Source organism: Batrachochytrium dendrobatidis, assembly GCF_000203795.2.
Source record: "Batrachochytrium dendrobatidis JAM81 unplaced genomic scaffold BATDEscaffold_1, whole genome shotgun sequence".
Lineage (NCBI taxonomy): Eukaryota > Fungi > Chytridiomycota > Chytridiomycetes > Rhizophydiales > Batrachochytrium > Batrachochytrium dendrobatidis.
In genome coordinates, this window is record NW_006281099.1 from 4,305,107 (window position 1) to 4,332,643 (window position 27,537).

General features: G+C 40.2%; 11 protein-coding genes across 11 annotated transcripts; 6 read left to right on the forward strand and 5 right to left on the reverse strand.

The window, feature by feature from the left end:
* Positions 1–380: 380 nt before the first annotated feature.
* On the forward strand, positions 381–1,616 carry BATDEDRAFT_86062 (uncharacterized protein; the record flags this gene model as incomplete). The annotated part of the gene is made up of 1 exon (XM_006676121.1): positions 381–1,616. The coding sequence occupies one exon, from the start codon at positions 381–383 to the stop codon at positions 1,614–1,616; it is 1,236 nt and encodes a 411-aa protein (XP_006676184.1).
* A 361-nt stretch (positions 1,617–1,977) lies between these two features.
* BATDEDRAFT_34327 (uncharacterized protein) lies at positions 1,978–4,139 on the forward strand (the record flags this gene model as incomplete). The annotated part of the gene is made up of 3 exons (XM_006675763.1): positions 1,978–3,129; positions 3,208–3,393; positions 3,463–4,139. Exons 1-3 carry the CDS (start codon positions 2,256–2,258, stop codon positions 4,137–4,139), a joined length of 1,737 nt encoding a protein of 578 aa, XP_006675826.1. The 5' UTR covers positions 1,978–2,255.
* A 444-nt stretch (positions 4,140–4,583) lies between these two features.
* BATDEDRAFT_85192 (phosphomevalonate kinase) lies at positions 4,584–7,093 on the forward strand (the record flags this gene model as incomplete). Its single annotated transcript, XM_006676122.1, has 7 exons — positions 4,584–4,597; positions 4,694–5,132; positions 5,222–5,679; positions 5,746–5,879; positions 5,960–6,183; positions 6,263–6,389; positions 6,459–7,093. The coding sequence occupies 7 exons, from the start codon at positions 4,584–4,586 to the stop codon at positions 6,608–6,610; spliced, it is 1,548 nt and encodes a 515-aa protein (XP_006676185.1). The 3' UTR covers positions 6,611–7,093.
* Positions 7,094–7,359: 266 nt separating this feature from the next.
* Positions 7,360–8,739, forward strand: BATDEDRAFT_86063 (uncharacterized protein; the record flags this gene model as incomplete). Its single annotated transcript, XM_006676123.1, has 4 exons — positions 7,360–7,902; positions 7,977–8,199; positions 8,307–8,614; positions 8,686–8,739. 4 exons carry the CDS (start codon positions 7,360–7,362, stop codon positions 8,737–8,739), a joined length of 1,128 nt encoding a protein of 375 aa, XP_006676186.1.
* Positions 8,740–11,977: 3,238 nt separating this feature from the next.
* BATDEDRAFT_4618 (uncharacterized protein) lies at positions 11,978–13,097 on the reverse strand (the record flags this gene model as incomplete). Its single annotated transcript, XM_006674848.1, has 3 exons — positions 11,978–12,184; positions 12,253–12,328; positions 12,580–13,097. Coding segments are annotated over 3 exons (801 nt in total), but the record flags the coding sequence as incomplete, so codon positions are not given.
* A 1,495-nt stretch (positions 13,098–14,592) lies between these two features.
* Positions 14,593–15,646, reverse strand: BATDEDRAFT_32825 (uncharacterized protein). Its single transcript, XM_006675607.1, has 5 exons — positions 15,586–15,646; positions 15,171–15,470; positions 15,010–15,096; positions 14,870–14,944; positions 14,593–14,785 (listed from the first exon to the last, which is right to left on the reverse strand). The coding sequence occupies exons 1-5, from the start codon at positions 15,621–15,623 to the stop codon at positions 14,614–14,616; spliced, it is 672 nt and encodes a 223-aa protein (XP_006675670.1). The 5' UTR covers positions 15,624–15,646; the 3' UTR covers positions 14,593–14,613.
* Positions 15,647–15,666: 20 nt separating this feature from the next.
* BATDEDRAFT_85214 (uncharacterized protein) lies at positions 15,667–16,644 on the reverse strand (the record flags this gene model as incomplete). The annotated part of the gene is made up of 1 exon (XM_006676399.1): positions 15,667–16,644. The coding sequence occupies one exon, from the start codon at positions 16,642–16,644 to the stop codon at positions 15,667–15,669; it is 978 nt and encodes a 325-aa protein (XP_006676462.1).
* A 1,170-nt stretch (positions 16,645–17,814) lies between these two features.
* On the forward strand, positions 17,815–20,077 carry BATDEDRAFT_8414 (uncharacterized protein; the record flags this gene model as incomplete). Its single annotated transcript, XM_006674938.1, has 8 exons — positions 17,815–17,959; positions 18,034–18,113; positions 18,229–18,366; positions 18,489–18,652; positions 18,749–19,202; positions 19,292–19,361; positions 19,467–19,654; positions 19,721–20,077. The coding sequence occupies 8 exons, from the start codon at positions 17,815–17,817 to the stop codon at positions 20,075–20,077; spliced, it is 1,596 nt and encodes a 531-aa protein (XP_006675001.1).
* Positions 20,078–20,395: 318 nt separating this feature from the next.
* BATDEDRAFT_4771 (uncharacterized protein) lies at positions 20,396–21,843 on the reverse strand (the record flags this gene model as incomplete). Its single annotated transcript, XM_006674851.1, has 5 exons — positions 20,396–20,730; positions 20,820–20,897; positions 21,070–21,299; positions 21,473–21,602; positions 21,744–21,843. Coding segments are annotated over 5 exons (873 nt in total), but the record flags the coding sequence as incomplete, so codon positions are not given.
* Positions 21,844–22,327: 484 nt separating this feature from the next.
* On the reverse strand, positions 22,328–24,152 carry BATDEDRAFT_22582 (uncharacterized protein; the record flags this gene model as incomplete). The annotated part of the gene is made up of 2 exons (XM_006675539.1): positions 22,328–22,586; positions 22,648–24,152. 2 exons carry the CDS (start codon positions 24,150–24,152, stop codon positions 22,328–22,330), a joined length of 1,764 nt encoding a protein of 587 aa, XP_006675602.1.
* A 1,988-nt stretch (positions 24,153–26,140) lies between these two features.
* Positions 26,141–27,526, forward strand: BATDEDRAFT_86065 (uncharacterized protein; the record flags this gene model as incomplete). The annotated part of the gene is made up of 5 exons (XM_006676124.1): positions 26,141–26,379; positions 26,462–26,478; positions 26,549–26,645; positions 26,757–27,088; positions 27,213–27,526. The coding sequence occupies 5 exons, from the start codon at positions 26,141–26,143 to the stop codon at positions 27,524–27,526; spliced, it is 999 nt and encodes a 332-aa protein (XP_006676187.1).
* Positions 27,527–27,537: the final 11 nt, after the last annotated feature.

Below are 27,537 nucleotides of genomic sequence, written 5' to 3' on the forward strand. Positions count from 1 at the left end.
ATGCAGAGCAAATGTTTACATTTTTGTTTCAATACATCCTTGACATTTGTTCAACCTTTCTTCCAAAACGAACATTTAAAGTCAACATTGTGTGACCAGAATGTATGGTTGCATTTTTGAGATATGTTGCATTTTTGAGCACAAACGTATCTGATATTGGAATACAGAGTTTCAAAAGTAATCAATATCTAATAACAACAAATATGTAACGATTGTTTATTCCAAGATGAATACAAAAGTGTTTTTATTTTACGTGAATATGTCTGTAAATTGATTTTTACAACTAGTCAAGTTTGCTAAAAATTTGAAAACCTTGCGAGGACAGCTAGACTGGAACAAGGGGTGTTTGATATTATCTGCCATTTAAAGTCTTATCGATTATGGTTCGAAGTACTACTAAAGCTACTGGGAGTACTAGGACGACTAGGTCAGCTGTAGCGAAAAAAGCTGCACATGTTGAATCATCAACATCACCACAAGCAGACTCCTGCAATCCATCAGTCCAGCAAACAGCTTTATCATCATCAGAGATTGATACTATTGTTGAGCAGAAACGACTTCAAAGTGGAAGAAATCCATTTGGTATACTGTATGAATCAGAATCTACTTTTCTGACTAAACCGAATGGGAATGCTCGAGGTGGACTGAGAGGAAGCTTTGGTGGGGACGTGCCAGTGGAAGGGTTTTATCCAGGCAGTCAATTAGCAAGCCCAGGTATGTCGCCTGTATATGCCCGATCACCAGGAACACTATCCAAGACGCCTGGTGTTGATTTAGTAGGCTGGAGCATTGGGTATGAAAATGACAACTACACGCTTGAATCTATCCGGACATCAGATATGGGGCCTGTGTTGAATGATGTTGATGATGGGTATGTATCTCCATCCAATAGGTCATTGATTGCTGGAAGCAAACTATCTCCTTCAAGACAAAGCAAAAGGGCAGTTTCAGTTAATATTACTCCCATTACAGACGAGTCTGCCAATGGTTCTAGTATTGTAGCTGAATTGGACAAGATACAACATCCACTTGAATTCAAGCTTGCACAACCAACTGTACCTGTCAAGACTGTACAAAAGCATATATCTGTAGCTCAAGATACAGAGGACGATGATACATATGGACTGTGTAATTGGGCCAAGACAGCAGCGGCTACAGCAGCTATTCAGGACGCATCTACCTCGATAGCAGCACACACGAGCAAGTATATATCACGACACATGCTTCCACAACCACTTGAAAATATATCAGTAATAGATAGCGAAAGCAGAGCATCATACTCGGGATCATCACCACTGGAGGCTGGCTTTGGATCTGAGCAGGAGTTTGGAGGATCTAGCCTAATACCAAAGCGACCGACAGATCCATTTGAAAATATTCAACTAGGACAGCATGGAGGAAAGCGAAAGGTTGATAGCAAAGCAAAGACAGGATCAAAGAAACCCAGCAAGAAGCTGATGACGGTAAAACGAGGTTTCAAGAGTGCAGCACAAAAAAGCCGAGCAGAGATGGTTAGTCATGTACACCATGACCAAGAAAATGAATCGGTGGATTTAAAAAAACAGACGGTACGACGAAGCACACGGATAGCACGAGGTCAAAGGCACGCATCATGATCAAAGCTGTTTCCGATATAATAAAAGATGAGTTTAAGCCGAGTCGGCTGGAATTGTTCAATTCTGTTCAACTTCTTGTTTATGCTTGTGGCTACAAAGCGTGTTCGTCGTTTATCAAAGCATTCACGTGACGACGTGTACTTGTGACAAGTTAGTGATCGTCTTTGCTCTTTAGTTTATTTCCACCAATCAGATTCAGACAGGGCTGTGCTGATGTGGACATTTGAGACTTTTGCTCAGACTTGGTGTGTAAAAGACATACCGTCAGCACGGTATTCAATCCCACAACTGCAAACATGTCAAGCGCAGCAGTTAAATACGCATGCTTTCTGCCATAAATCCAGCCAGCGATTCCGCATGCGTTGATTTGGTCCATTTCTGGTGTTTTGTTGACAGCTATTTCAAATTATACTTTTTGACAGAGATTATCCACCTACAGGAAGTTCTACACTAATAATAAACACTCTCAGTCTGTTGACTTGCTCCATCACTGTGCAATTTTGCTGACTGTGGAATAAGATCTAAGAGAGTGAGTTTAAGTTACTGCGCTTGTAGAGTTTTGGCTCCGTCGCAATCGTATTCGCTTTAGTCCAGACTCGAGTCCTCAAACTGTACTTGAATGCACCTGCATCCCATCTTATGTCTGCCATTCTCTTCAACCATAGTAATTCTACCCCCACTACAGGCCTTTCTTCTACAGCTCCTACCCACAAGGCACACATGTCAACCCACAGTGTTAGTCAGCCCACTGCTTCGTCCATAGATCCGGTAGAACTTGAACGAGTGTTTTCTTTTTTCACCACTAGAGCATTAGTTGTTCCTTGGCACATTTACGATCATCTCGCTATCCATCTCACTGCCGATATACTGGTTTTTATTCTTACAAAATGGCATGTCCTGTCTGACGCTCCTATATTGCGTGCTGGCTTTCTTTTGGGTCTTTTATCTTCTCCCCGTAAACGGTTTCCTGCGGATTTGAAACTACCGGCAGACAAGCTCATTGAGCTTGGACGTGCTGACCCTCACCCGTATGTGCGTCTTGTTGGAGATATGCTCAGTACATGGGTTTCAAACGGTTACATCAATTCCACCTGCGTTCTTCAAATTCCTGAACTGTCTTCTGGTTTATATCCACTACGTCAGAAATTATCTACCATTCAGTTATTTCCTAAAGTGCTCGTCTTTATTAGTCATATAGCACGCAAACACTCTGCATTACCATTCTCTCGTCCAGCATCTGCCATTTCCAGCACACCTATTTCTCCTACATCTACTTCCACACTCGCCTCTAATGAGGTGTTTACTTTCAAACCAGAATATGCAATTAGACCCCTTCATGAGCGTATTGCTGAATATGGTATTGACTTGACCCAAGTCGATACTTCCATGTCGCATAATCGTTCAAGCTCGGGTAAATCTCCACTCGCTTCAACCCCGCTGGGAATTCGCAAACGACCCAACTCTAATAGTGCCTTTTTACGTCCTGCCCAAAGACTTGCCACAAATACTCGGCGTAAGTACCCGACTATCCTTTCTAAATAGCATGTCTGTAGTTTATTAAAACATTGTACTCGTTTGTTTACTCATTCAGGTTTTAGTCATGGATTTTCATTCAGCACGAGTTCTACTGGTTCACCGCATGCATCTTCACCTGGTGCCATTACTCCTGTAAGAGCAAAAGGATTTCAAAAGGAATCCAAAATCAAAATGATTGATATTGAGCAGGCTGTAGATATCGAAAAGATTAAAACGGAGGCTCAAAAAAAGATTGAAGATGGTAAATCTACTACTGTCATGTCTCTATTCTGACAAAATACTAATGATTATAATGCAAATGTTTTTGTAGATGCTCAAGCCGAAAAAATGCGTAAAGCACGCGAACGAGACAAGGCAGCGCAGGCTAGACGTGAGGCTAAAGAGCTTACACAGAATGAACGTCGCATGAAAAGAGCCAAGCTGGATGAAGAAAGAAAAGCAAAACTCGAGTTCAAGGACAAGACTGAGCGTAAACTCAAGGTATCGGCTTCTGAAGATTCCGTCGATAAACCTATTTGTCTTGGTTCCACGGATGTTGCGTCAGACAATGATGAAGATTTATTTAATGCTGCTGCTGGCATCAAAAAACGTGGTACAATCTCACTGGGACAATTCTCTCAGTCTCCTAAACAGAGTCAATCATTACCTCTGATTGATCCGCCATCTGTTCCTGCACCTGCACCTGCTCCCGACCCTATTCAAAATCAGCCATCCTTCAATACCCCCAAGATTGCATTTGAAGATGTCATATGCGGATCTACGGACCTTTCACCCGAAGATTCCAATCTAATCCAAGACTTTCTACTTGGCCGCTACCTTAGTACGAATGACACCATCAGGGAAATTAAACTCAATGAGCATGTTTATGATGACCCGACTGGTGTGCGCAAGCGTGAGAGCATGTGGATTATTCTAGACTATAAAAATTGTAAATGGCGTAAAGTAAAGCGTACCGTAAGAATCAACGTGGTTGCCACTGTTGACTAGTTGCGTGGTTTTATAAATCCATCTATGTATTCTGCATGTTTCTCTGGTTATTTATTGGGTTTTTAGGCTTAGATACAGTTATTCAATCTTTTCAATTGCTTCTATGTTTGCATCACTTTGGTTTTACGTAATTTTCATAATAAATGATAGTCTTTGATCGTATGAATAGTTTTTATTCTTGAGCCATGATTATAGCGTGTTGGTTTTAAACAGACCAGCAATTGATTCATTTTTAGGTATCGCTAGGATCGCATTACACAAGTCGGTATGCTGGTCTACACTCGAGAGTAGCATGTAACCCATCTGAATTCAAGTTTGTTTTAAATCCGTTTAAAGTACACATCAGCGTACAAACGTTGACATGAAACTGTATCAACAATTTCATATCCAAGAATGGTTGATCAGATTAAACCAAATGGACCGAGTTTACCCTCAGATTTGAACATGTCTGAGATGCGGTAAGTCGGTTTATGAACAATGCAGACATTTGAATGAATCTAGATGATTTCATCATAAACTGGATAGCTTGTTATTGACAGATTGATATATGCTAGTGTTGCTGATTCCACTACAGTTACTGCACCAGGAAAAGTCTTGCTGACGGGTGGTTATCTGGTTCTAGATCGCAGGTTTCAAGGATTGGTAGTAGCCATGGATGCTCGATTTCATACAACCATCAAGTCAATTCATCAACAGCAAGACTCATCTGATGTTACTTCAATCATCCAAGTGGTATCACCGCAGTTTACTGATGGGTTTTGGGAATACATGATTCAGTTTCATGATCCAACTTGTCATGATGATCAACACCAAATGGGAGTACCAAGAATTACTGCAACATCATCTACTCCGTTCAATCCATTCTTGGAAACAGCACTTTCATTTTCATTTTATGTGCTGCACCATAAACTGGCCAATCTTGCACAACTGGTTGGAAAGGGAATCCAAATGACAGTGTTGGCTGATAACGACTTTTATTCGCAGTCTGCAGATGTAAGTTGATGCTTGGATTGAATATAACCAATATTCAAGGCAGTAGAAGATGGTCGATACTAGTATGAATTGATTGATATGTCATTTAGTTGAATCGACTTGGATTAGAATTAACAGCGACAGGATTGGGTCAATTACCAGAGTTTAATTCCACGCATGGAACGATTGCACAAGTCCGTAAGACTGGCTTGGGTTCATCAGCAGCCATGACTACATCTGTTATTGCCAGTCTGTTGGCTCATTATGGTGTAGTGAATCTATCGACTGATATGACTGTTCGTTGTGAGAATGATACTGCTTCTTTGGAAATACTGTATAACCTTGCACAGACTGCTCACTGTGTTGCTCAAGGAAAGATTGGCAGTGGGTTTGATGTGAGTGCAGCTGTAGTTGGAACTCATAGATACCGACGATTCTCTCCACAGATCTTGGATCCCGTATTTCGTGCTGTAGAGGCTCTTGCCAGCAGTCATAGCAATCATGAAACTGATGCAAGTGCACTACAAACTGAACTGGCTCATCAAGTCTATCATGTCGTCACCAAAAAGTAATCCTGATATAATCCATGTATAAATCTATTGCTGATGGTTTGGTGACTAATACATGGCTGTAGATGGGATTGGGTCAACACTCCATTCCAACTCCCACCTGGAATGCAGCTCATGCTAGGAGATGTGGCTGCTGGTAGTAACACTCCCAAACTGGTATCAACCGTGCTGGCTTGGCAAAAAAGGTGTCCACTTGAGGGTATGTGATCGTATCTTCAGATGGTGTGTTGAGCATTTAAACTTTATTGAATCATTTTGACAATTTACTTGTGATGATAGCCGAGTCATTGTGGATCAAGATTGATGAGTTGAACAAATCCATTCAAACTATACTCGAGGATTTGTGTAGTGTGTCCTCGACTGCAAATGCCGGGAAATACCAAAAAGCCATCGATCTGTGTGCAACCACTACTGCTGCATCCTGGCATACGCTGTTGGAATCTGAATCACTCGATCATTACCCGATTGTGCAGAAACTTGAGCGTATCAGTGCTCTTTACCAGGTAAACCATGCAGTATTAGCCTTTTATATTACCATTTGGTTGGATTGATTCTATCTGAATTTCCATTTTCTGATTTTAGGAAATTCGAGGTTGCCTTTGCAATATGTCCAGTTTGTCTGGTGCTCCTATTGAACCCCCTGAACAAACTAAATTGTTGGATGCATGCATGGAAATCCCAGGTGTTTTGATGTGCGGTGTTCCAGGAGGTAACGATTGCTTGATGTGATTCATTGCATGATATAATCATGATATCCTGACATTTTATATCTTTTCAGCTGGAGGATATGATGCTATATTTTGTATCGTGCTATCGAATACATCAAAGCAAAGGGTTCATGCACTATGGAAATCATGGACAGAAATGGTTGTTGTTCCTCTTCTTAACCGGGAATCTCAAGATGGTTTGCGTTGTTTGCAGACTTGGTAATCTAATATATCATTCACTTGCAGTTTTAAATGTGTTTTTGGTTTCTTGGTTTCAAACCAGCTTCTTCATCTCAAGTGCCTCTAGGCTTTATGAGCTTGGTTTTGACTGATAAACGCGACTCCCATAAATGGCTTGGTGCCCCATTGCGTCTTCTAATCTGCAATATAAGTGGTTCTAGCAAAGATTGCCCTTTTGTGATATGAATGCAAAACTGTATTCATGCCTGTTAGTACCAGAAAATGTCACAGATAGGCTTAGCTCAACTAGTCGAGTTTGTGCATGTCTGTAAAAAGTTGAGTCATAGGGCACTTTGGGCTGTAGATGTTTGTAATCCATACGATGAGTTGATTGAACAAGAAGGGGTGGGCTTATAGTTGAATGGTAGACACCCAATCCTTGCAGGATAGAAATCATAGAGGATCCATACTGAGCTCATATATAGCCATGTCAATAAAAACGCTCGACGATTTTGCTCCTTGTGTGAATCTTGTAGTATCGATCATTTGATAATTCAGTGTTTTATCCGTTAGCAATTATCCGACACAAGTAGCTGAGTAGGCTGTTGCCTACTCGAGTTTCACATCAAATAGATTGACTTGTATTTGGCTTTGCCATTCATTGTAACCAATACGTGTTCGTTTGATCTATCAACCTCCTTGTGCTATTGTGCCACTTGCATAGTATAAATGCGCGACTGTTCCCGTGTTGCATACTTTCCACTACAGCAGTAAGCATCTACTTAAATTATAATGAGTATCTCTCCCGAATGCAAAAACGATGATCCAGTCAAGGATGTGATCACGGAAAAAACATGTCCCGAGGCATCTAGTAAAACCCCTTCACCCGACTTGAAAATCCAGATCCCACAACTTGATGTACTAAGTGATTCCGCTTATACAGAAAAAATCATGTCTTCCAAACTATGCAAGATATTTACTGCCATAACTGCTATGCTTCTCGTTGCGTATATTGTTGTGGCTGCCGTGATGTTGAGTGGTTGGGTTAAACAACGCATGCAACATCAAGCTACAGATTCAACTGATAATGCTTCAAAAACAAGTAACCCACCTGCTATCGAATCCAAAACTCAGGAAAAACCCGCAAATCAACTTGCTTTGATGCGAAATATCGATACCAATCCGGGTGAATCTAATCTTGTGAAACGGTCCTGGTCACCTTCTAGCTCTCATTTACCCAATATTGGTCTTGAAGATACTCGACCTAAATATTGGTCCGTTCAACATGTCGAAAAAAACAAGCATATCAATCAATCAACTGGAAACGTTCAAATAGTTAGTAAACGCTGCATTGCAAGGTTGATTTTTTAAGCATCAGTATAAAAGAAACTCACACTTTGATTTTATAGGGTAGCATCACCATAGGAACACTAGCTATGCCATCCGTTTCAAAACCCTCTAATCAGCAAACTCGTTCACTCAACGATCTAGACAACCAAATGCAACAACTAACTAAAACTTATAGAAAATTGAATCTTGAATACCTGTCGTCATTAAGACACCGATTAAACTCGAAATTACATCAGCTTACCATGCAGCATCAATCCAATGAATGGCATCGACGCATTCTCAGTAAGTTGATGAGTGCTGTTTGAATCAATATGTCGTTGGATGGGTTTATAGATTGGTTTGAAATGTTGTGGCTAAACTGGATTCATTGAATGTTGGATTGTGTTTAGATTCGAAACATCCTTTTAAAGCATTTGGACATCACGGTATAGGTCGGAATGTACATTCCAATACGAATGCAAGTCCAGTATTGAACTTGAGGATTAATATCATGTCCAGATCTAGAGCTACACCTTGGAATCAAGGCAATAAAGCCGCACTATGGAATCAAGGCAATAAAGCTGCGCTCTGGAATCAAGGCAATAAAGCCGCGCTCGGGAATCCTACCCATAAAGCCAAACTTTGGCATATTAATGATCAATCCAATGACGATGATGGTACCCATTCTGATCTAAGCCGTGTATTTGACATGCTCAAGGTATTCATGAAATTATATTATCAATTAAAGCAAATCATTCACCTAACACCATTCCAATTTTTCATATCTAGGCAGTCCCAGCAGCCCATGGTCAGCATCCCAGTACTTTACTCGAATCTTGCTAGATCATATTTCTGGTTGTAATACCCGAATAAATTATTATTTTTATTAACATTCAATATTGCTTGGACAGGGTTTTGACTTTTTTTTGGGTTATACAATCAAGTTTAATTCAACACATGACGTATAAATGGTATCATTTTGAATACACGTTTCATGTATGTCTTGTTTGCCGATGCGCTGGCTAATTTTGTATTGGGTTCAAGTAGAGGGTTGTCGTTGATTCAATAGCATCCAACCAAAAATACAAAATATGCCATACAATTCGATGGATGCCAGTAGCTACAACGTAACTACCCAACATATTTATTTATAGTCATGTGTGCATAGTTAATTTATCCATATAAACCATCACCAATAAACATAAACTTTGGTGATGGGTTATACGTGGTTAGGAGATTGAATCAACCAGTGAGGTGGATTTAAACTTTAGGTTTTAAATTAGTCATGAATCCAAGTCATACTCTGTCAATCACAGTCCAGAAGAGTTTATAGAAATTAAATATATTTTTACAAGCGTAGATTAATACAACTATTGCTAGCTATTACCCCACCATTTATAGGAGCTAATGGTGGAGAACGTGACAGTTCAGTCATATTTATCCTAGTGTCCATTTCAATATCTACTAATTTTGAAAATTCAGCGATGGCGACGCAGGGGTCCAATTCTGCACTAGCAGGAGGTGTAGTGAAAAACGCAGATTCATTATTAGGCACACTCGATGGAGTAGATGAGCTTATAATATTTCCATTTGCAGTTGTTGTAGCTATACCAGAAAGATCTGATGCAGCAGCCATACGCCCCATGGTAATGACTGGTCGCTGCAAACCATCAAATCCCACAGCATGTGTGCGAGCCGAGACGGGTGGAGGAGGAAACGCCGATGCAACAGAAGGTAGTTCAGACCTTTCAGCGGACGAAACAGAGCAGCCAATGCCCGTATTTATATTATGCGCCTGAGTGTTGGCAGTGCAAGGTAAGTTCAACTGAGATAAATGCACAGTATTTTTAAAAAAACTGCTGTCGTAGCTTGCACTTGCAGTTCGTATGGCATTGATTGATAGCCCACTTGGTAAACTTTGCTGTTGATGTAGGGTGGCAGCATGTGAAGCCAGATATGCAACACTTGCAGGCTGTCCGCTCCCAGTCGCCAAGAGATTAGTATTTCCGCCAAGCTTATTTCGAAAATCAATCAAATTCAACTCCTGCAATTGGCGTAGCCGATCTTCTATTTTTCCTGTCGAAGCATTGGCAGACAGACAGATGGGAGATGTCGTTCGACCTACAGTTTGATTAGGCAAGTGTATGGTTAAAGAAGCAGGTACAGAGGCGGTAGTCGAATCCGTCAAAATGCTCATTGCGTTGGATGATGCCACAGATGAAGCAGTAGATACATTCTGTGATGCAAGTGTACCCGGTTGAGCAAAAGTAGTCAAGGACACTGATGCTGAACAAGTATGTGCAGGGGATTGTGAAGCTGAAGTCGATATACCAGCACGATCACCCCAAGGTGGTAGAGTCAGATTAGAAGCCTCAGACAACGTATCCTTGACATCGGTTGTAGGAAAAATACTTGGTGAATGACTAGTAGAGATTGTTTGAAACATGGTTTGGGTGGGTATATACAATCCAGAATTCTCTCCTAAAGTAGTCCTACTTTCATTATAGGGTGTTCTTATTATGGGTGATGTTTGTGATGATCGCGAATCGCTCAAAGTTGAAGATACAGTGCAACCAGAAGTGGTAGTAAGTACTGGGTTGACCAGACTGGCCATAGATACAGACGCAGGCACGGTTGAGATCAAAGAAGTATGTGTAAATTGAGTCAATGCAGAAGTGGATGGATGAGTGGGGGTAATGGGAACAGGTGCAGGCCAGTCATGAGCAGAAACAATAAAACCATTCGCGTCTATACTGGATGTGACGGTGGTATATGCTGTTTTAAGTGCAGACGATTGATCCATTGACCGGGTCGTGTAGATGCTAGAGGCCGGTGTGGGGGTAGTAATAAAATCAATGCAGTCAGTTACAGGTTCAGGTTTGATGGATTCTTGCATACAAGTACTCGAGTCGGAGTTACTTTTGGCAACAGACAAGGTGATGACCGGAGTTGCAGAAACATCTGAACTATTTGTACTTGCTGTTGTATGAGCAGAGGTAGTCGATGTAGCCGTGGCATGGCGTTCTCTTTGAACAGACAAGGCGGTTATAGTAGCACTGGATGTCTGATGAGAGAGGGGTGCCGGAGTGTCTAAAACGGTGTCGGTATTCAATCCCAATGTGCCAGATTTTGGCGATAAAACAGTGCCAAACATGCCCGTGCTCAAAAATCCTCCGACCCTTTGACCTCTAAGAACACTCCTCACAACCTCTTCAATGCGTCTGCGAGCTTCTTGTTCATCAGCAGCACCAATCAACTCCTCGCGAACCATTTCAGCAACCACATCGGTAACAGTATCCTCACCCAGGTGAAAAGGAAATTTGATATCCGAAGTGTCAGCGGTTGCCAAACTACGATATGCCATTTTGATATTGATAATGTCGTCATCGGCAAAGTCAATTATATCTACAGAGCATATACGTGAAAGAGTGGTTTGCGGTGGTTGTTGGTAGGACAGCTTTAGCTGTTGTTGTAGCTGCTGTTGCTGTTGCGAATACTGCTGCAATGATTGTTGTGGAGTTTGCAACACAGAAAATGGAGTAGTTGCAAGCTCCTCAGTCGTAAATACGTCGGGTAGAATTTTCTGAGTAGATTGTGTAGCAGATCCGCATTCTCCCGAACTGTCTGAATCATTTGACAGTTTAAGAGTTGTAGAGTGGGAATATATACCACAAAGACCCAGCGCATTGCTGCTGTAGCTACCGCTACTTCCATTTGAACTTCCCGAGACAGTTGTGTTAGTAAAGGCAGCACCATTGCTAGCAGTGGCCACGCCTGAAGTTGACGAAACAGGTGATGGCTCCCATACAATGTTAGGAGATGCAGGCGCAGCAGTAGTGCGAGTAAATGTCATACTGCATGTGGTGGATATAGGGGAAGCAGACTGACCAACTGATGATCGCATATTATCACTTGCAGGAGAAAGAGTCCGCCTGTCTGATAGCGCGAAAGATGAATCGGTAATCGATTGGACATTGGGGATGGTTGCTGGTGCAAAAGTAGAGTCGCTGCCAACTCTAGAAACATTAGTATCACTCGGACCATTATCCAAGGCACTTGTGCTCATTCCTAAATCACTTGTAATAAATGGATGTAGCAATAAATCGGCAGCCATAGGTCGTAATACAGGATTCGATTCAATGCATATTGCAATAAACTTTCTGGTTTCGTCATCTGTGACTTTGGCCAATGCAGCAGGTTTAATTCCTGTAGAAACCTTGCGATAGATCTGAGCTTGATTTGAGCATTCAGAATAAGGATATTCTTTTGTGACAATTTCAAGCAGAACCTGTCCAACACAAGAATACAATGGTTAGATTCGTCACAATCAAATATAATGGCAATGCTGCTACTTACCATGCCAAAGGCATACACATCGACACGCTCGTCATATTTCTCGTCATACAATTCCGGGGCCATAAATTCAGGAGTTCTAGTAAACAGCGCAAGAATTAAAGATTTCAAAGCGGAGTTTACGACCAACAAATAAAGAACGAGTTGGGCCAATCAAAAGCGGACATTTTTCCCGTGATTCAATGGTAAAAAAAATGAAATTTGCACATCAAACGAGGAACATGAACCCAAAGCAGCGCATAATTCATAGTTCAATAAGATTAATGGATAAATGTTAGCATATATTCTCTAGCTTGTCTAGTTATATACCATCAGAGTTTTACTATTTACCCAAGAACTGAAGACAGGTGTTCTCGCCGCTTTACTGCTGCTAGTCCTAGATCTCCAATCTTGGCCTGTCCATTGTTCCCGTTAATAAATATATTCTCTGACTTTAGATCTCGATGAATAATGGGTGGGTCTCTGGTATGTAGATACACCAACCCTGATAAAATCTGTTTAGCCCAATTTCGCAAGATTTTAGGTTTGATTTGCCCTTTGGTCTTTTTTGAATATGATTTGAGGGTTCCCGAAGTCATGAGCTCCGTAATGAAATAGATGCCGTCTGATCCGTTGGGAGTTTGTGCGACCCAAGAATAAAATAAATTGATAATATTGTCATTACGCAATCCCTCCAACAACTGAATTTCAAACAACACGCGTTGTGCATCTTTTTTGGAAAGGTGGTCCAGACGTAGTTGGTTCCATGCAACCTCTACTCCTTCTTCTTGGTCGAATGCCTTGAACACTTCCTTGTATGCTCCTTTTCCCAGACAGTGTGAATATCTTTCGAATCTTCCAGTGGGATCAGACTTGAAAGCAGGGCGGATCAAAATCCAATAAAGAATTTTTATCATTGCATAGACAACGTGCATGCAAGGTGTTGATTACATTCAGCAAGGTTAGATTAAAAGTATTTCATGATGATAATCAATGACTAGATCTTGTAGTGCATGTTCATACCTCTACCACTCTGTGGTCATCTTCATCGTCATCTGTAACTTCTGGATGCTGAACATTTACACTATATTGCTTCTGTACAGTTGATCCAGCAACAGTACTAGTGTTTGCGACTCCAGTATTGGAAGTAGATATGGAAGGAGGCTGGCGAGCTGAGCCATGAAAATGCTGTAGCCTTAGTGGTCGTAATGGAGGTGTCTGCATTGGCAAATTATGAGGTGTGTGGTGTTCTCGACTAGGCATAGTAGTAACGGGGTGCTGTGGAGTCGCAATAATATCTGCAGTGGTGGGCGACTGTGACTGCTGTCTGGTTGAATTCAAATTAGTCGGTGACTGTTGGTGAGTATCAGCGTCATTTTCAGACTGAGAGAGAGGTTGCTGGTCCATGAGAGGTCAATGCAGTCGGTAATAGTTACACTTTGGTCTCTTGATAGTAGAGTCAGTGCCTTGCCAATAAATGATTGATTAGATAACCCACACGTAATGGCCGAGCCCAAGCAATGCACTTTAACAATCCTTGTTATTCTGACACACTGGCAAGGAGTACAACAGTGGGTGGATATTGCTGCCTTGTTGTTTTATTGTCAAAGCAGAACTATGCAATGAATTCAAGTTATGGCTGTATTCACGTAAAACAGAGCACTAAATAAGGGTGTCTAATAAACAGCCAGTCATGAAATGATTGATGCCAATTTCCAGTAAATTTACTGGACAATTCTTGTAAATTCATTGATTTTTTCTTGTGCTTGATTTTGTAAAAAACAAATTTTCAAAGCAGCATTTACAAGTCCCAGTACATCCGTGACTTGTTCAATTTCCCACTTTTATAAACATTACATCATTGATTGATTGGTATGCAGGCGGCAGTTGCATTCACAAGACATACAGTCCGTTCTCTTGAATGAAAGCGTATCTGTTGGGGTTTGGAATATGCAACAAGTTTGCCGAGTTTTGTTGAAAACACTCGAGGCCAAGCTTAATATATGGGTCGGGTAATTGTGCAATGCATGGCTATGCCAAAAAATAATCAGTTCAAAACTATAGCTTGTGTGCATCATATGATGGACGTTGTGTATTGAGGTAGTCAATTTTCAGTAAAAGGAATATTCAGCCATTGTTTATTCCAAAGCAGAATAGAAGCAATCACCGCAAGATGAACGCAAGTGACTTATTTTACGAGCACGGCTGTAAACTCAGTTTTGCTTGCAGTTCTTATTTTTTATTTTAGTGGTCAATTTGCATAATCCTGCCATGTTTAGACGAATTGCAACTTTATTATCCACAACAGTCCTCCACATGTTTTTGTCATGTAACTTGGCCTTGGCAATCTACAAGTGATCTTTTCTTAAACCTTTGTTCGCAATACTAATTGTCACCAGTCTCATCGTTAGCTACTACTGAACGCCGAGATTTTTTTTTGGGGGTTTTGGGCAGGTCTTTTCGCTTCGTCCTTCTAACACCCACCGTTTCAGGAATTGGGTGTGGCCTTTTAAAAAGTACTACTCTTTCGACTCTTTTTCTCGCATTTGAAATCACACTATTCAGTTGGGAAATGTTTAGATTATACTTTGATACGGCATCCGAGGTTGCTGCATGATGTCATCTATATTGGTTTACTTACTTTTCCGGCATTCCTATCATATATGCCATGGACAAAATTGAATCATGCCGGACATGTCGTTTTCTATTTCTCGTCCTACATTGCATCATATAATTAGTGTAAATGCCATCAGACTATTTGAAAATACAAATCATGCTTACCAAAGATTTGTCAGAGCGTAGTCCATGGTTTCCAATATCTTGTAAAAGTGTTTAATCGCATCATCTACGATTCGATCTGCATCGTCACTGTTGCATAATATAGATTGAGATTTAGTGTAAATACAGTTAAATAAAAATACAATTGCTAGATCAATGCCTACGTTAGTCCGTATCTCCATGGGCAATTGTCCGAATTCAAATCTTCGTCGTGAATGGATTCATCACTCGTACCCAATCCATTCGATTTTTCAGACTGGGAACGAAACCTTTCCTCGGCTTGTGCTATAATTGCGTACTGCTCCAAAAAACTTTCTTTTAACCAGATTTTTGCTTTCGGGTCCTTTTTAACAAAACTCGGTCGCGGAGCCATATGCTCAAGCCCTTCAGGAACACTTAATGATGCTTCGTAAGCTTCGGATGCAGATGTGGTTGTTTTGAGTGAACAGTATCCATAGATAGGACTAGATCCAACAGAACGCATCACCAATATACAAAATAGTCACATGAATAAAATATTATGCGTTAGTTGAGTGTCTGGATCTACAAAGTGTAGTCTCGATAATAAAACTACATTACTTGAATGCTTGTGAGTAATATACAGGCCAGCTTCCCATTGAAAAAAACCCGGGGTTTCTTCTATAGTCAGTTTTATATTCGTTAGCCAGGTGCAGTTACAACCAACATATCTTTACACACGCATAAGTATAAATGCAAACTAGACCTATGTATTTGCTTTGCTTCGGAACCATTATCGTTTGCAACACTCATTCTAAGAGTATCGGCGCGTTGGGTACATATAACATCTACAACTGCTGATCGATAGTTTTGAATATCCCAAGCTGTATCTCTCCCACATTTCCACGCTTTAAGTCTTTTAACCCATTCAAGCTTTAGTACCCCGTCGCGCCGATATTTATCCAGACGTTTTGATTGCTTCGATCTCAAATACATCAATATCTTTCTACGTTCTGCATGAGATAGTTTGGCTCGTGCTGTATGAAATGGTAGAGTGCTCTGGGCAGAGCGAGACGATTGTATGCTTGCTTCTGATTCCTGATCATGTAATTGCGTTTTTCGTAATTTCGTATCCTGCTGCAATGGATTCAAATTTTGCGACTGATCAGATAGATCTTCAGGTTCTTGAGTCTGATAGCCTAGTGATTCTGAATTGACAGTGGAATCTTCAGTTTCAGGTAAAGATGGAGTGGGAGTACCTATGATCTCTTTCGAAGAAGTAGCAGCTTTGCCATGCCTTGTATTGGTTTTACGATTCTTTGACTTGTAGCTCGACGATGTATCAAGTTCAGATTCAGATTCTGTTACAGACGAGTTAGAGCTGGATCCGCAGTCATCCGTGTCAAACCTACCCTCAAGACTGTTATTGGAACTCAATTCGTTGGCATCAGTAAATGAGTTTTTAGTAGATTTAGGGATATTGGACGGGACTAATCCTGATGGAGGTCCGAGATAGTCCCAAGCGTAGGTGCCTCGAGGGAATCTATGGTCTGCATAGTGGTCAAGGTGTTTTTTTGCATTAAATTCTACAAAGGGAAGATAAGTATTAGCGATTTCATTTAAATTATTTCCATCTTCATCTTCCGATAGCTGGTTGGTTGGACTAGAGCAATCAGTCATGAATGCAGTGACAATTGTTTTGTATTCGATCAAAACTGAATTGTATTCAGTTTTTGGTTGGGTTTGAAATTTGGCCAAATTCAAACAGTCACGTGGATTGTGGGTTTTATTTGACGAATTTTCGTGGCCAAGTTGCACTTGAAAATGCCAAAACCAAAACATCAGAAATCCAAGAATCAAAAAAGCGATGTAAAGGCCAGATCCAAACCTAATCCGCCTGCACAGAAACAACAGCATTGGCTGTATATTCATTCAAAATCAATCACACTTTCTCCTTGCATCCGTGTGAGTCTTCCACTTGCTCAGAAGCTGGGCAAAGATCATTTTGGTCAGTGGTGTATCGCCATTACATTGGATCGTGTAAGCAATCGATTGGAATTTGTAATTGATATAATTTGTATTGGAATGGCTTGGTGCTGAATTTAAGTTGTATTTTTGTAGGTGTATTATGGAAAGACTCGGGCTTGCTCTAATGGCTTGAACGCATCGGAATTTCAATCAGAATCATTGACTAATTCGCCTCAGTTTACAACTATTAGTACAAATATATCCCGTGCACCAACTAGTCATGAAATATCAATGTGGGAACAGAAACAAGATTTGGTTGATTCATTGTATCCAGGTATGTTTGATTTTTATTGATCTATTATGCATTTTAATATTGAATGTTCATGAGTTTAATAGGATTTTCTGTTATAGTTGCGTTAATGAAAACACTTTCCGTTTCAAAACTTTCTCGAGCTTTGCGGTTGGTAATCGAAATTGTTCATCTAAAGCAAATATCCTTTTGTAAACAAGATACGCCAGTATCTATCACACCAAATGTATGTATAAAACTATATCGCTTATTTAAAATACATGGAAACTCAATTTTATATTTAAATTTCAATTTAGGTTGTGCTGAGAATACTTGTTGATACAGTTGTTTCGGCTGGATGTACAATCGACGATACCATATTTAATGGAAATTATAAAGTCAAGGTGCTTTATCTTTTCATTTTTGTGTGCACTAGTTGATTAGTATTGTGATTTTGCTTACAATTATTTTTGGTTGGACAGATTCATCTTACCGAGACGCTGGATGGCGATATTGACACAGATGTCATTGTGCATAAAAACACTAATGTGGATATATACACACCATCAAAATTGGATGCGAATCAAGATAAAATGGCGGTGGAAAACAAGCCAATCCAGCCTCAATCAAAGATTTCAACTGGATCTGACCATGTATACAAGTCTTTACTTCAGTTGGTAACATATCCGCTCCGTTATGCAAAAACTTTATCCAGGCTAAATATTGATGTTCCCAAAGGTGAAGATATTCGTTTTACGTGCATGTATTATAATGCTGGTTTAAATTGCATGTGTTGACTTGGCATTTTGTAGCTGTACTTTTAAGTGGTCCTCCAGGTGTGGGAAAAACCAGCGTAGTCTCATCTGTAGCCGAGGCATGTCAGGCCAAACTGGTAATATTTTACAAGTTTACAATTTTCTGATGCTTTTAAATTGTAGCAAATGTAACCAAACCTACATATAGTCGATTACAATTCTAAACATAATTCATGCAATATCTACTGATAGTTTGTGATCAATGCGTCGGATGTATTTGGAGGTGGAATTGGAGAAAGCGAGGAGCGATTACGTCAAAGGTTTGATGAGGCTCGTAAAGCCACCGTGCAATTTCCCAATGATCCAGTGATACTTTTTATTGATGAGATTGTAAGTAACATACTGCATTGGCTCGTTTAATTTCAAATGATTATTACTGATCTACAACTGTGCAATTAAATGGATTATTTTGATTGTGATCAATGGTGTTTCATTGTTTTTCACGACTGTAGGATGTATTGGCACCTAGACGAGAGGGAAATAGTTCTGGCAGCACAACCATGGTAGCCCAGTTTTTAACCTTGATGGATGGGATGATGGGTCGAGGCAGGGTGTTTATTGTTGCTGCAACCAATCGATCAAGCGCTCTCGACCCGGCATTGCGTCGACCAGGAAGGTAACACCTCAGAATTGATACGTGTATGCTTTCAAATCCATGGTTATCCGTTCATGCTCCAACAATTTATGATTTAAACTGGCTACAAACTTTTAGATTTGATCGCGAAATTGTAATGAATTTTCCAAGCGAAAGTCAACGATTGGAAATACTGCGTGAACTTACAAAAAAGCTAAAACTATCCCCAACAGTAGATCTTTTCCGCCTTTCTGTTACAACCATTGGCTATGTTGGTGCCGATCTTGCTGCACTATGTCGTGAAGCAGCATTACTATCAGCTTTGTCATCATCTATTGTTACTACCCAGGATCATTTTGATATTGCATTAAAGAAATTACCTGGAGCAAGTGTTTTGCGCGGAACACGACCTGTTATTGAATCGACTAGATGGGACGCTATTGGCGGACTAGAAAGTGTCAAACTTGTTTTGCGACAGGCAATTGAATGGCCGATTTTGTACAAGGATACTTTTAAACGACTAGGTCTTCGTGCATGTAGAGGGATTCTTATGTATGGACCACCAGGATGTAGCAAAACCACACTTGTCAGGGTATGTGTCTTTTCAAACATGTACACCATTAGAATTTGTACATTTTGATTTACCCGTGTCTGTTGGTTGATAAATCTGGGATAATCTAGACTGTTGCATCCACTTCCAATGCATCGTTTTTCACTCTCAATACAGCCAGTTTGTATTCTGCCTACCTCGGTGACTCTGAACGAATAGGCAAGTCTTTGGTTTTTATGCAGATTCAATCATAATCGACACTTGTAACGAATGTGCTGTATCTCATTACTGTTTTTTGTGTCATAGTCCGATCGCTTTTTCAACGTGCACGATCAGCATCACCTGCAGTTGTATTTATTGATGAGGTGGATACAATTATTGGGAAAAGAAGTATGGGCACAGAAGGTACTGGAGATGCAGTTCAAGAGCGTATTCTGTCTTCACTGCTAAACGAAATGGATGGCATCGAATCCGCAGCAGGTGTACTAGTTCTTGTAAGTCCACTGATTGATTCTCGTTATTACTGCTGGTATTCATACAGTTTGATAATTTTGAAATAGGCTGCAACCAATCGACCTGATTTGATTGACGAAGCATTATTAAGACCGGGACGGTTTGATCGGGTCGTATACGTGCCTCCTCCGTCAGATACTCTAGCTCGCCAACGTATTCTTGAGATCTATACCACAGGGATGCTTCTTTGCCCCAAGTTGAATTTAGAGGATGTTGCTAGCCAGTGTGAGATGTACACTGGAGCAGATTTAAAAAGTCTGTGTAGAGAAGCTGCATTGTGCGCAATCAGATCAAGCCAGTCTGAATTGGTAAATCACTCAATGTTTAGTATGAAAATGGATGAATGGCTAATATCAGATGTATGTGAATTATTATTTGATGGTAGTGTTTGGACCATTTTCTAAAGGCTATGAAGAATGTCTTGCCGACTCTTTCTGTAGAAATGATGCATCAATACCAAGAGTTTTCTAAACGGTTTTAGTCCACATCCTAGATGAAATTCTAAACTCTTCCAACCGTATACTTTATCATGTGCATAGAACTAATAAATCCGCTGCATCAAAATTTGAAGTTGTTTATAGGACGTACATTTGAAAAAAGGTGATGATGTGCCAGTAAAACCCCTTATTAGTGTATTAGTTAAATTCCGATTGATTCAAAGTTTGAGTCTAACCAAAAGACTCGGTCGTAGCATGTAATCAATACGAAGCCATGACATCTTTATCCACCTGAATAGTACAGTTTCTCACTCCAAACAGTTCCTTGTGCACCGCTGCAACTTCTAGCCGTATTTTCCCTTCATCCGCACCAGGACGCGCCATGACTTTAATCGAAGAAACAATGTTGCCTTGATTGAGTTCCCACAAATGGGGAGGAGATGTCGAGGCAACACCCGGAATGGAGAGAATGCGAGATTCAGCCTCTGATAAAAGCAAGTCGATATGAGGCGGTATACGTTGAAGTAGCGTGTTTCCGGCTGATTTCAACAACGGCCAGGTGGTAAATATTGTCAGGATAGCAATAAAGATGGAGCAAAGGGGGTCTGTCCATGTCCAGCCTATATTCATGTAGAGTACAACTCAGCTTAGTAACATTTTTTAACCATGCGGAATCTGAAATGAAAGCACTGATATGATCTAGACTTACCAAACATCAAGATCAAAAGAGTAGACACAATGACGCCAACTGATCCAAGAGTATCTGAAAGCACATGCAAAAACATGCCTAGAATGTCGATGCAGCATGACTGATTAGACAATGTGAAAATAGAATCATATGCCAACGAATAATGTACCATGCATTAAAGGATTAAATCCATGATCGTGTCCGTGCGAATGACCATGATCATGTCCATGATCGTGTCCATGTGAATGACCATGATCGTGTCCATGTCCACAACCACCATGATCATGTCCATGATGACTTCCCAGGACACCTCCGTGATCAAATGCAAAGATGCCAACTAGATTGACCAAAAATCCTAAAATCGACACCACAAGCAACGACTGGGCCTCCTTAATCTCTGGCTGATAAAATCTCTCGATAGCTTCCCAGATTATATGGAATGATGCAAATACAAGCAAGAGAGCATTGACGAATCCAGTCATGGTCTCTACTCGGCCAAATCTGCATAATAATTAGATTAAAAAAGTAAACCCGTAAGTTTCGAAACCATAAGTTGAATCAGAGTACGGTCTATATTTAGTAATTGATATTCTATGCTGCTAGCTTATTTGATTGACAGATTGCTTTGCATACACTGAATGCAGTCGAATTGGTTTTCAATCAAGAATTGTTACCCATATGTATAATGATTTGTAGCCTCTCGTTTGGTAATAACTGATGCAATCAATGAACATATAATGGCGGTCGAATCGAATAGCATATGTACAGCATCAGCAGTTAATCCAAGAGAGTTTGTAATAAATCCTATTTAACGCCAATTAGAATTAAGCCGTTAATTAGCCAAAAAGGGTTTATGATGCTTGTGCCTGGATGCAATCCCCTCTCGAGTTCCACACCAGTCTAAAATGTATCAAAATCTATATGACCACAAGAAACGATGATTACCATAAAGAAACTCTATCAAGGTGAATGTAAGATTCAACAACAAGAAAAAGAAGACCTTGCGAGTATCCTTGTTCTGAAGAATAGAGCGGACATACCGCAGCGCCGTTTCGTACCAGCCGTTGTGACGCTTGCCGTAATTGGTGTCGTAGCCGTTACTTTTACTATAAGGACTTGAGACTGAAGTCTTGAATAGCGGTAGCGGTCGCTCCTCCTGGAACATCGGCATTCCCAGTGTTTTGCTAAATCTACAAACTGGCGGATCGTCTTGAATGCTCAATACAAGAGCGTCTTCGCTCTTGTGTTGCTTTCAACCGGCCAAGGCTGAGTTGCATATAAATCGTATTGTAGAGCAAAAGGCTTGGCTGGAGAGATTTTCCATCGCCTAGTTGGCTATGTAAATGCAATTACAGCCATCTTCACGCATAATCAAGTGTTTTTGTGCTGCATTGATTTTGGCTTTCCAAGCTAAATGCATCTGGAAAATAGTTTTATTCATTCAGTAGTATGTATACTAGTTTGATACAAAACAGTGTTATTATACAAGAAATCTACGCCATCTATCAAAACCAACAAGTTTGCGAGTCCTATTGCATTACAAAAAACCATCCGTTTCCGCCTGCTTCAATTGACCATCCACATTTTTGTAGATGCGACCATACACCAGAATAAAGTCTTGCTTGACCACCAACCGAGTGATTCCCTGCTCCAGTAACAATCTTAAGTTTACGTCCCGAGTTACGATTGCATGCCCATTCGTTGGCATATTCAGATGCTGCTTGCTTGGCTTCCTTCAAACTAAGTCCGTGTAGATCCAGTACATTGCAATCGTTGTTGCTTTTGGTTCTAAACTCATCAAAAATAAGACACTTGAACTGAAAAATTCAAATAACCATATATATAGTACCTGTTTATATCGAGTTGCGCTTGAGCTGCTTGATCATTTAAAGACCACATCTGGGCAGACAGGTCATGGCCTCGCTGTGCATAGTATGCAGCAACAGCTTTCCCACTGGGTTTCCCTTTTATAAAGGCAGATGCGGCTTTGCGGAAAGACGTGTTGCGTAACTCGAGATACTCTTGTGCTTTGGATCGCAATATATGCGGATCTTCCTCATTCGATGATCCAGAAAACGCAAATTTAGAGCCAGTGCTTGTAGCTAATTGTGATTTGCCTGATATAGTAGAAAGTTGATTGCCCATATATGTCCAAGAAAACTCGCCACCTTTGTCTGATTGTGCGTTGGTATATCCATTTTCAAACAAACCCAACGTGCCAGGATTTTGCTTCTCTTTCTTGTTCATCTCGACACGATTCGTTACTGTTGTAGTGTTGCTTTTTGTTGCATTAAGATACGAACAGGTATTGTCTTTTTCTGTAGATTTGGAATCAGAAGGCGATAAAACAGAAACTGGCTCGTGGAGCAGCATATTTGCTGCAACAGTAACATCTCCATCACATTTTTTGAGTGCACATATAAGTTGTTGGGCAGGCATAAAAGGAAATAGTTGCTGCATTTTTTCCAACAAAGTTTCTGTCATTCTGATATCAAGAACACCATCAGCCTTTTGAGTCCATTTGGATAGAGTAGCCGCTGCATTGGTCAAATCACCTTGATGAGCATTTAAAGCATCGTTCAATGTATCAGAATGTATTTGCGGAAAGATCTCGCCAAGCAACTTTATATCCTGATCATGATTTTTATCTGTGTATATGGAGTTTATAGAACTGAGCTGGAGCTGGTCAGAATGATTAGGGACTGACAAGGAATTTTGTTTGGACTGTTTCTGAAGTAACTTCATGCGTTGTTTTGCAGTCAATGGAGCAGTAGTGAGCATGTTTCGTGGTTGAATGACTTGCATTCGAACCTCTTCTGATGGAAACTCTAATGCTTGCTCTTCTGATACGACAGTGGAGTTTAGTGACAGAGCATACAGACGATCGGCAGCTTGATCAGCATCCCAGTTACAGACTTGCAGGCTATCCAAAACAGCAGATTCTGTGTGGTCAGGAAATGCATCTGCCAAACTCGTAAGTATTTGAGAATGTAGCAGCACAGTATTTGTTGGACTATGGTTGACTGTAGTATAATAATTGCCAGTATTCAAGTCCGAGTGGTTGCAGTCAGCATCAATGTTACTATTTGTATCAGTATATAAGTTGCTTGATTGGTTGGATGAGTAAGAGCAGGAGCAAGACATGGCCACATTATCATTGATATTAGAATTGGTTTCTGTAGCAGTGTCCTCTACTGAGCTTTTTTCTTGGTTGGTATTATCAACAGTTGGCATAACAACCCTTTTGCTTGGTTTTTTAATCTTGCTCAAGTATGCCGTTTCTGTGTGCTTTGTTGTAGAAATGTATTTTGTTTTATTAGCTTGTTCCGGTCTGTTGCGAGAATGTCCACCCATCATACAATCTCATTCGTGTCACCAACACTATTGAATTGATTGCAAACATTCGAGCACGCCTTATTTATACTACACCCTATCCACGTGACTTGAATGGGTTTCATTCCACACTTGTTCAATCTCCAACCCTCTTACAGATTGAGTTGAGATTGGGCAATCAAAATAGTAACATCAGTTACACTTTCGAGACGTGCGGGTTTTAAACTAAACTGCGAGTGTATGATTTTAGAATACAACACAGCGCATCATATGATGGACGTTGTCTATTGGAAAACAGTCAATTTCTGGTAGGAAAGCGCAGCGAATGTTTAGCCACTTTATATTCCAAAGCAAAATAGGGACAGTCCCTGAAAGATAAATGCAAGTATTCCATTTTACGTGAATAAATGGTAAATGCAATGCCATCAATACACTTGCACTATTTGCTTTGCTATTTCATGAAAGTATTTATTAAAAATGGCTTCTGCTCGCCATTATCCTGTTTTATGCAATTCAACTGTTATGCCATTAGATTCTTGCCATACTAGACACATTTCAACTACTATTCATGCCTACTCCGTAGCCACAAAAACTCATGATTCTATACATGCACATTCGACTCGCCATAACACTGCTTCCTCATCGTCGCGCTTAAATATCTTACCTAAACCTGAGCCTACAAAACGCACAACTAAAACAGCCCCAAAAAGCTATTCAATTTCCACCACCATTAACAAGAGAGAATCTTCATTACCTTTTCAGCCATCTAATAAAACTACACAAACCCATACGGCTCAGTGTCGGTTTTCGGCTTATAACGATTCATCACAATTACCTCGAGTTTCGACAAATTCCATTCAAGATGCAACCCGACGTGTATTTAATCAATTGAATTTGACCCACTATAGTGCTGCGGTAGAATCAGAAAGCACAATACAATTTTGTGGTTCAAAAATTACAATCCCCATTCGATCATCGTCTATAACCACTTGTTCAAGAAAAAGCAACACATCCACCTTTAAACAAAATCAAAAATCAGTCGTGTAAGTGTTCAAGAGTTTGTAAAACGCATCAGTGTAGTATTTGAGACTAGTTAACTTGAACATGTTTTATGAACGACAGATCTGCTTGTAAATCAAATCATGATCAAGCATCACTTTTTAAAAACCCAGTGCCGCCTGCATCCATTCCGCCATCCTATTCAGGAGTAAATCATACAGCCCGTGAAATTCGCAGATCCAGAATCAAATTAGCAGCGCCGCAGCCCAATACACCTATTAGTGAACTGCATCAACAATCATATCATATATCAAACATACCCACATGCCATACACAACCGATTCGGTCACAATCTAGACCTATTTTAGACGAGATCGCCTATACAAATATCGTATCTGCTCAGTCAAAACACATTTCATTCCCAATTTCCACACCATCGCACAGTTCAAGTATACATAATACAAATCATCCTCATAATATGCGCCAAACAAGTGGTCTAATTTGTAATGCACGCTCCATATCGTATGATAAACCTCATAATAAATCTCTGAATAACAATTCTGCCGAATCGATTGTTTCTACACAATCAATGTCAAGCCACAACTTGGCTACAAATCACATTGCAAACTCCTACAGTCATTCCAGGCAGTCGTTGTATACACACCACAATGCAGATATATCACGCTTGCAATCAAATGACATACACACCACTACTGCAATCCAAACGGGATTAAATGAATACAACAGCATATGTACAAATCAATCAGGTATACATCCAGAATTAAAAGAACTGTTACGTGAACCGTCAGTAGCATTTCATGATGTACAAAATAGTGCAAGTGGTGGCTTGTATCGTTCACGAGGATACACGATCGGATTGAAAAATTTGGGCAACACAGTAAGCTATTTTGCAAATAATATTTATGTCCATTGGACAATATGGCTGTGGTTTAACTAATGTCCATGTTTAAAACCAAACTAAATGATGCATTGGGTTACTGTAGTGTTTTATGAACTCTATCTTGCAGTGTTTATTTTCTATTGGAAAGTTTATGGCGTATTTTGAATCTGGACAGTATCTATCCCATTTTAATTTACAAAGTAGCACCAAGGGATTGATTGCAAAAACATTTGGCGAGTTTGTAAAAAACATCAACCATGTCGATTCAGCAGGACGTGGCAAAATAGCATCGCCGTTACTATTAAAACGTCAAATCGAACTGTTGGCTCCGCAGTTTAGCGGTTACAAGTACGGTTTTGTTATCTGCTATAGTAATTGGTGATTCTGCTATTTTCAACACATTTACTCATTTTTTTGATTTGCTTGGCAGTCAGCATGATTCACAAGGTATACGGTGACAACGCCTGCCAATTTGATTTATAGTGTTTTAAACTAACTGTTTGGCTGAGATATTTAGAATTTTTACGGTTTTTGCTGGATGGATTACACGAAGACGTGAATACTGGACGACCAACAAAGTTTTCCTATACCGATGAACAGTATGATCAACTGACGTAGGTCCATTACTGATTGTTGACTGTTTAATTGTAATGTTGCAACTCTACCCACCATCCTACTCGGTCACATTTACTATTTTTGCATATTGTAATACCTTGGAATTATAGAACCAGGCAAAAGACAATCGTGTCATGGAATAGATACAAAAAGTTCAACAACAGTCCAATATGTGATATTTTTAGTGGCCAACTTCAAAGTACTGTAACATGCCTTGAATGCCAGACCACATCCACCACATTTGATACATTTTGGGACATTTCGGCTCCTTTGATCTCATCGAATTTGCAAATAGACCAAGATGGTGTGACTCTTGATCAATGTCTAGATTCATTTTTCGAGGCTGAAAAACTAGATACATATCGATGTGGTAAATGTAAATGTGACACATTGGCCATCAAGCAACTTGGAATCTCACGTCTTCCATCGGTGCTTGTTATCCGTAAGTGTCATGAATGATCTTTGTACACTATTAAAATGTTGGTGTAGTCATATTTACTTTTGACTGATTGCACTGTTTGGACTGATTGGACTGATTCGACTAATTGAACTGATTATTACAATAGATTTAAAACGGTTTCAGGTTTTGCCCTTGACAGATATACCAAGCCGTAAGCTTCATACAATGGTGACGTTTCCCATACATCAGTTTACAATGAATGCCTACACTTCTGAACTCACTTCAGCAGAGTATGACTTGGTTGCAGTATCAAACCATTCTGGTGAATTGCATGGCGGACATTACACTTCTCATACGCGCAATACAGATACAGGCCATTGGCATTTGTGGAGTGACTCGATCGGAAGCCAATGCAATGACCTCGAGTTTGGTCAAAGTAGAGATGCTTATGTTTTGTTTTATCAATGCACAAGCATGTAGCAAGTATCTGA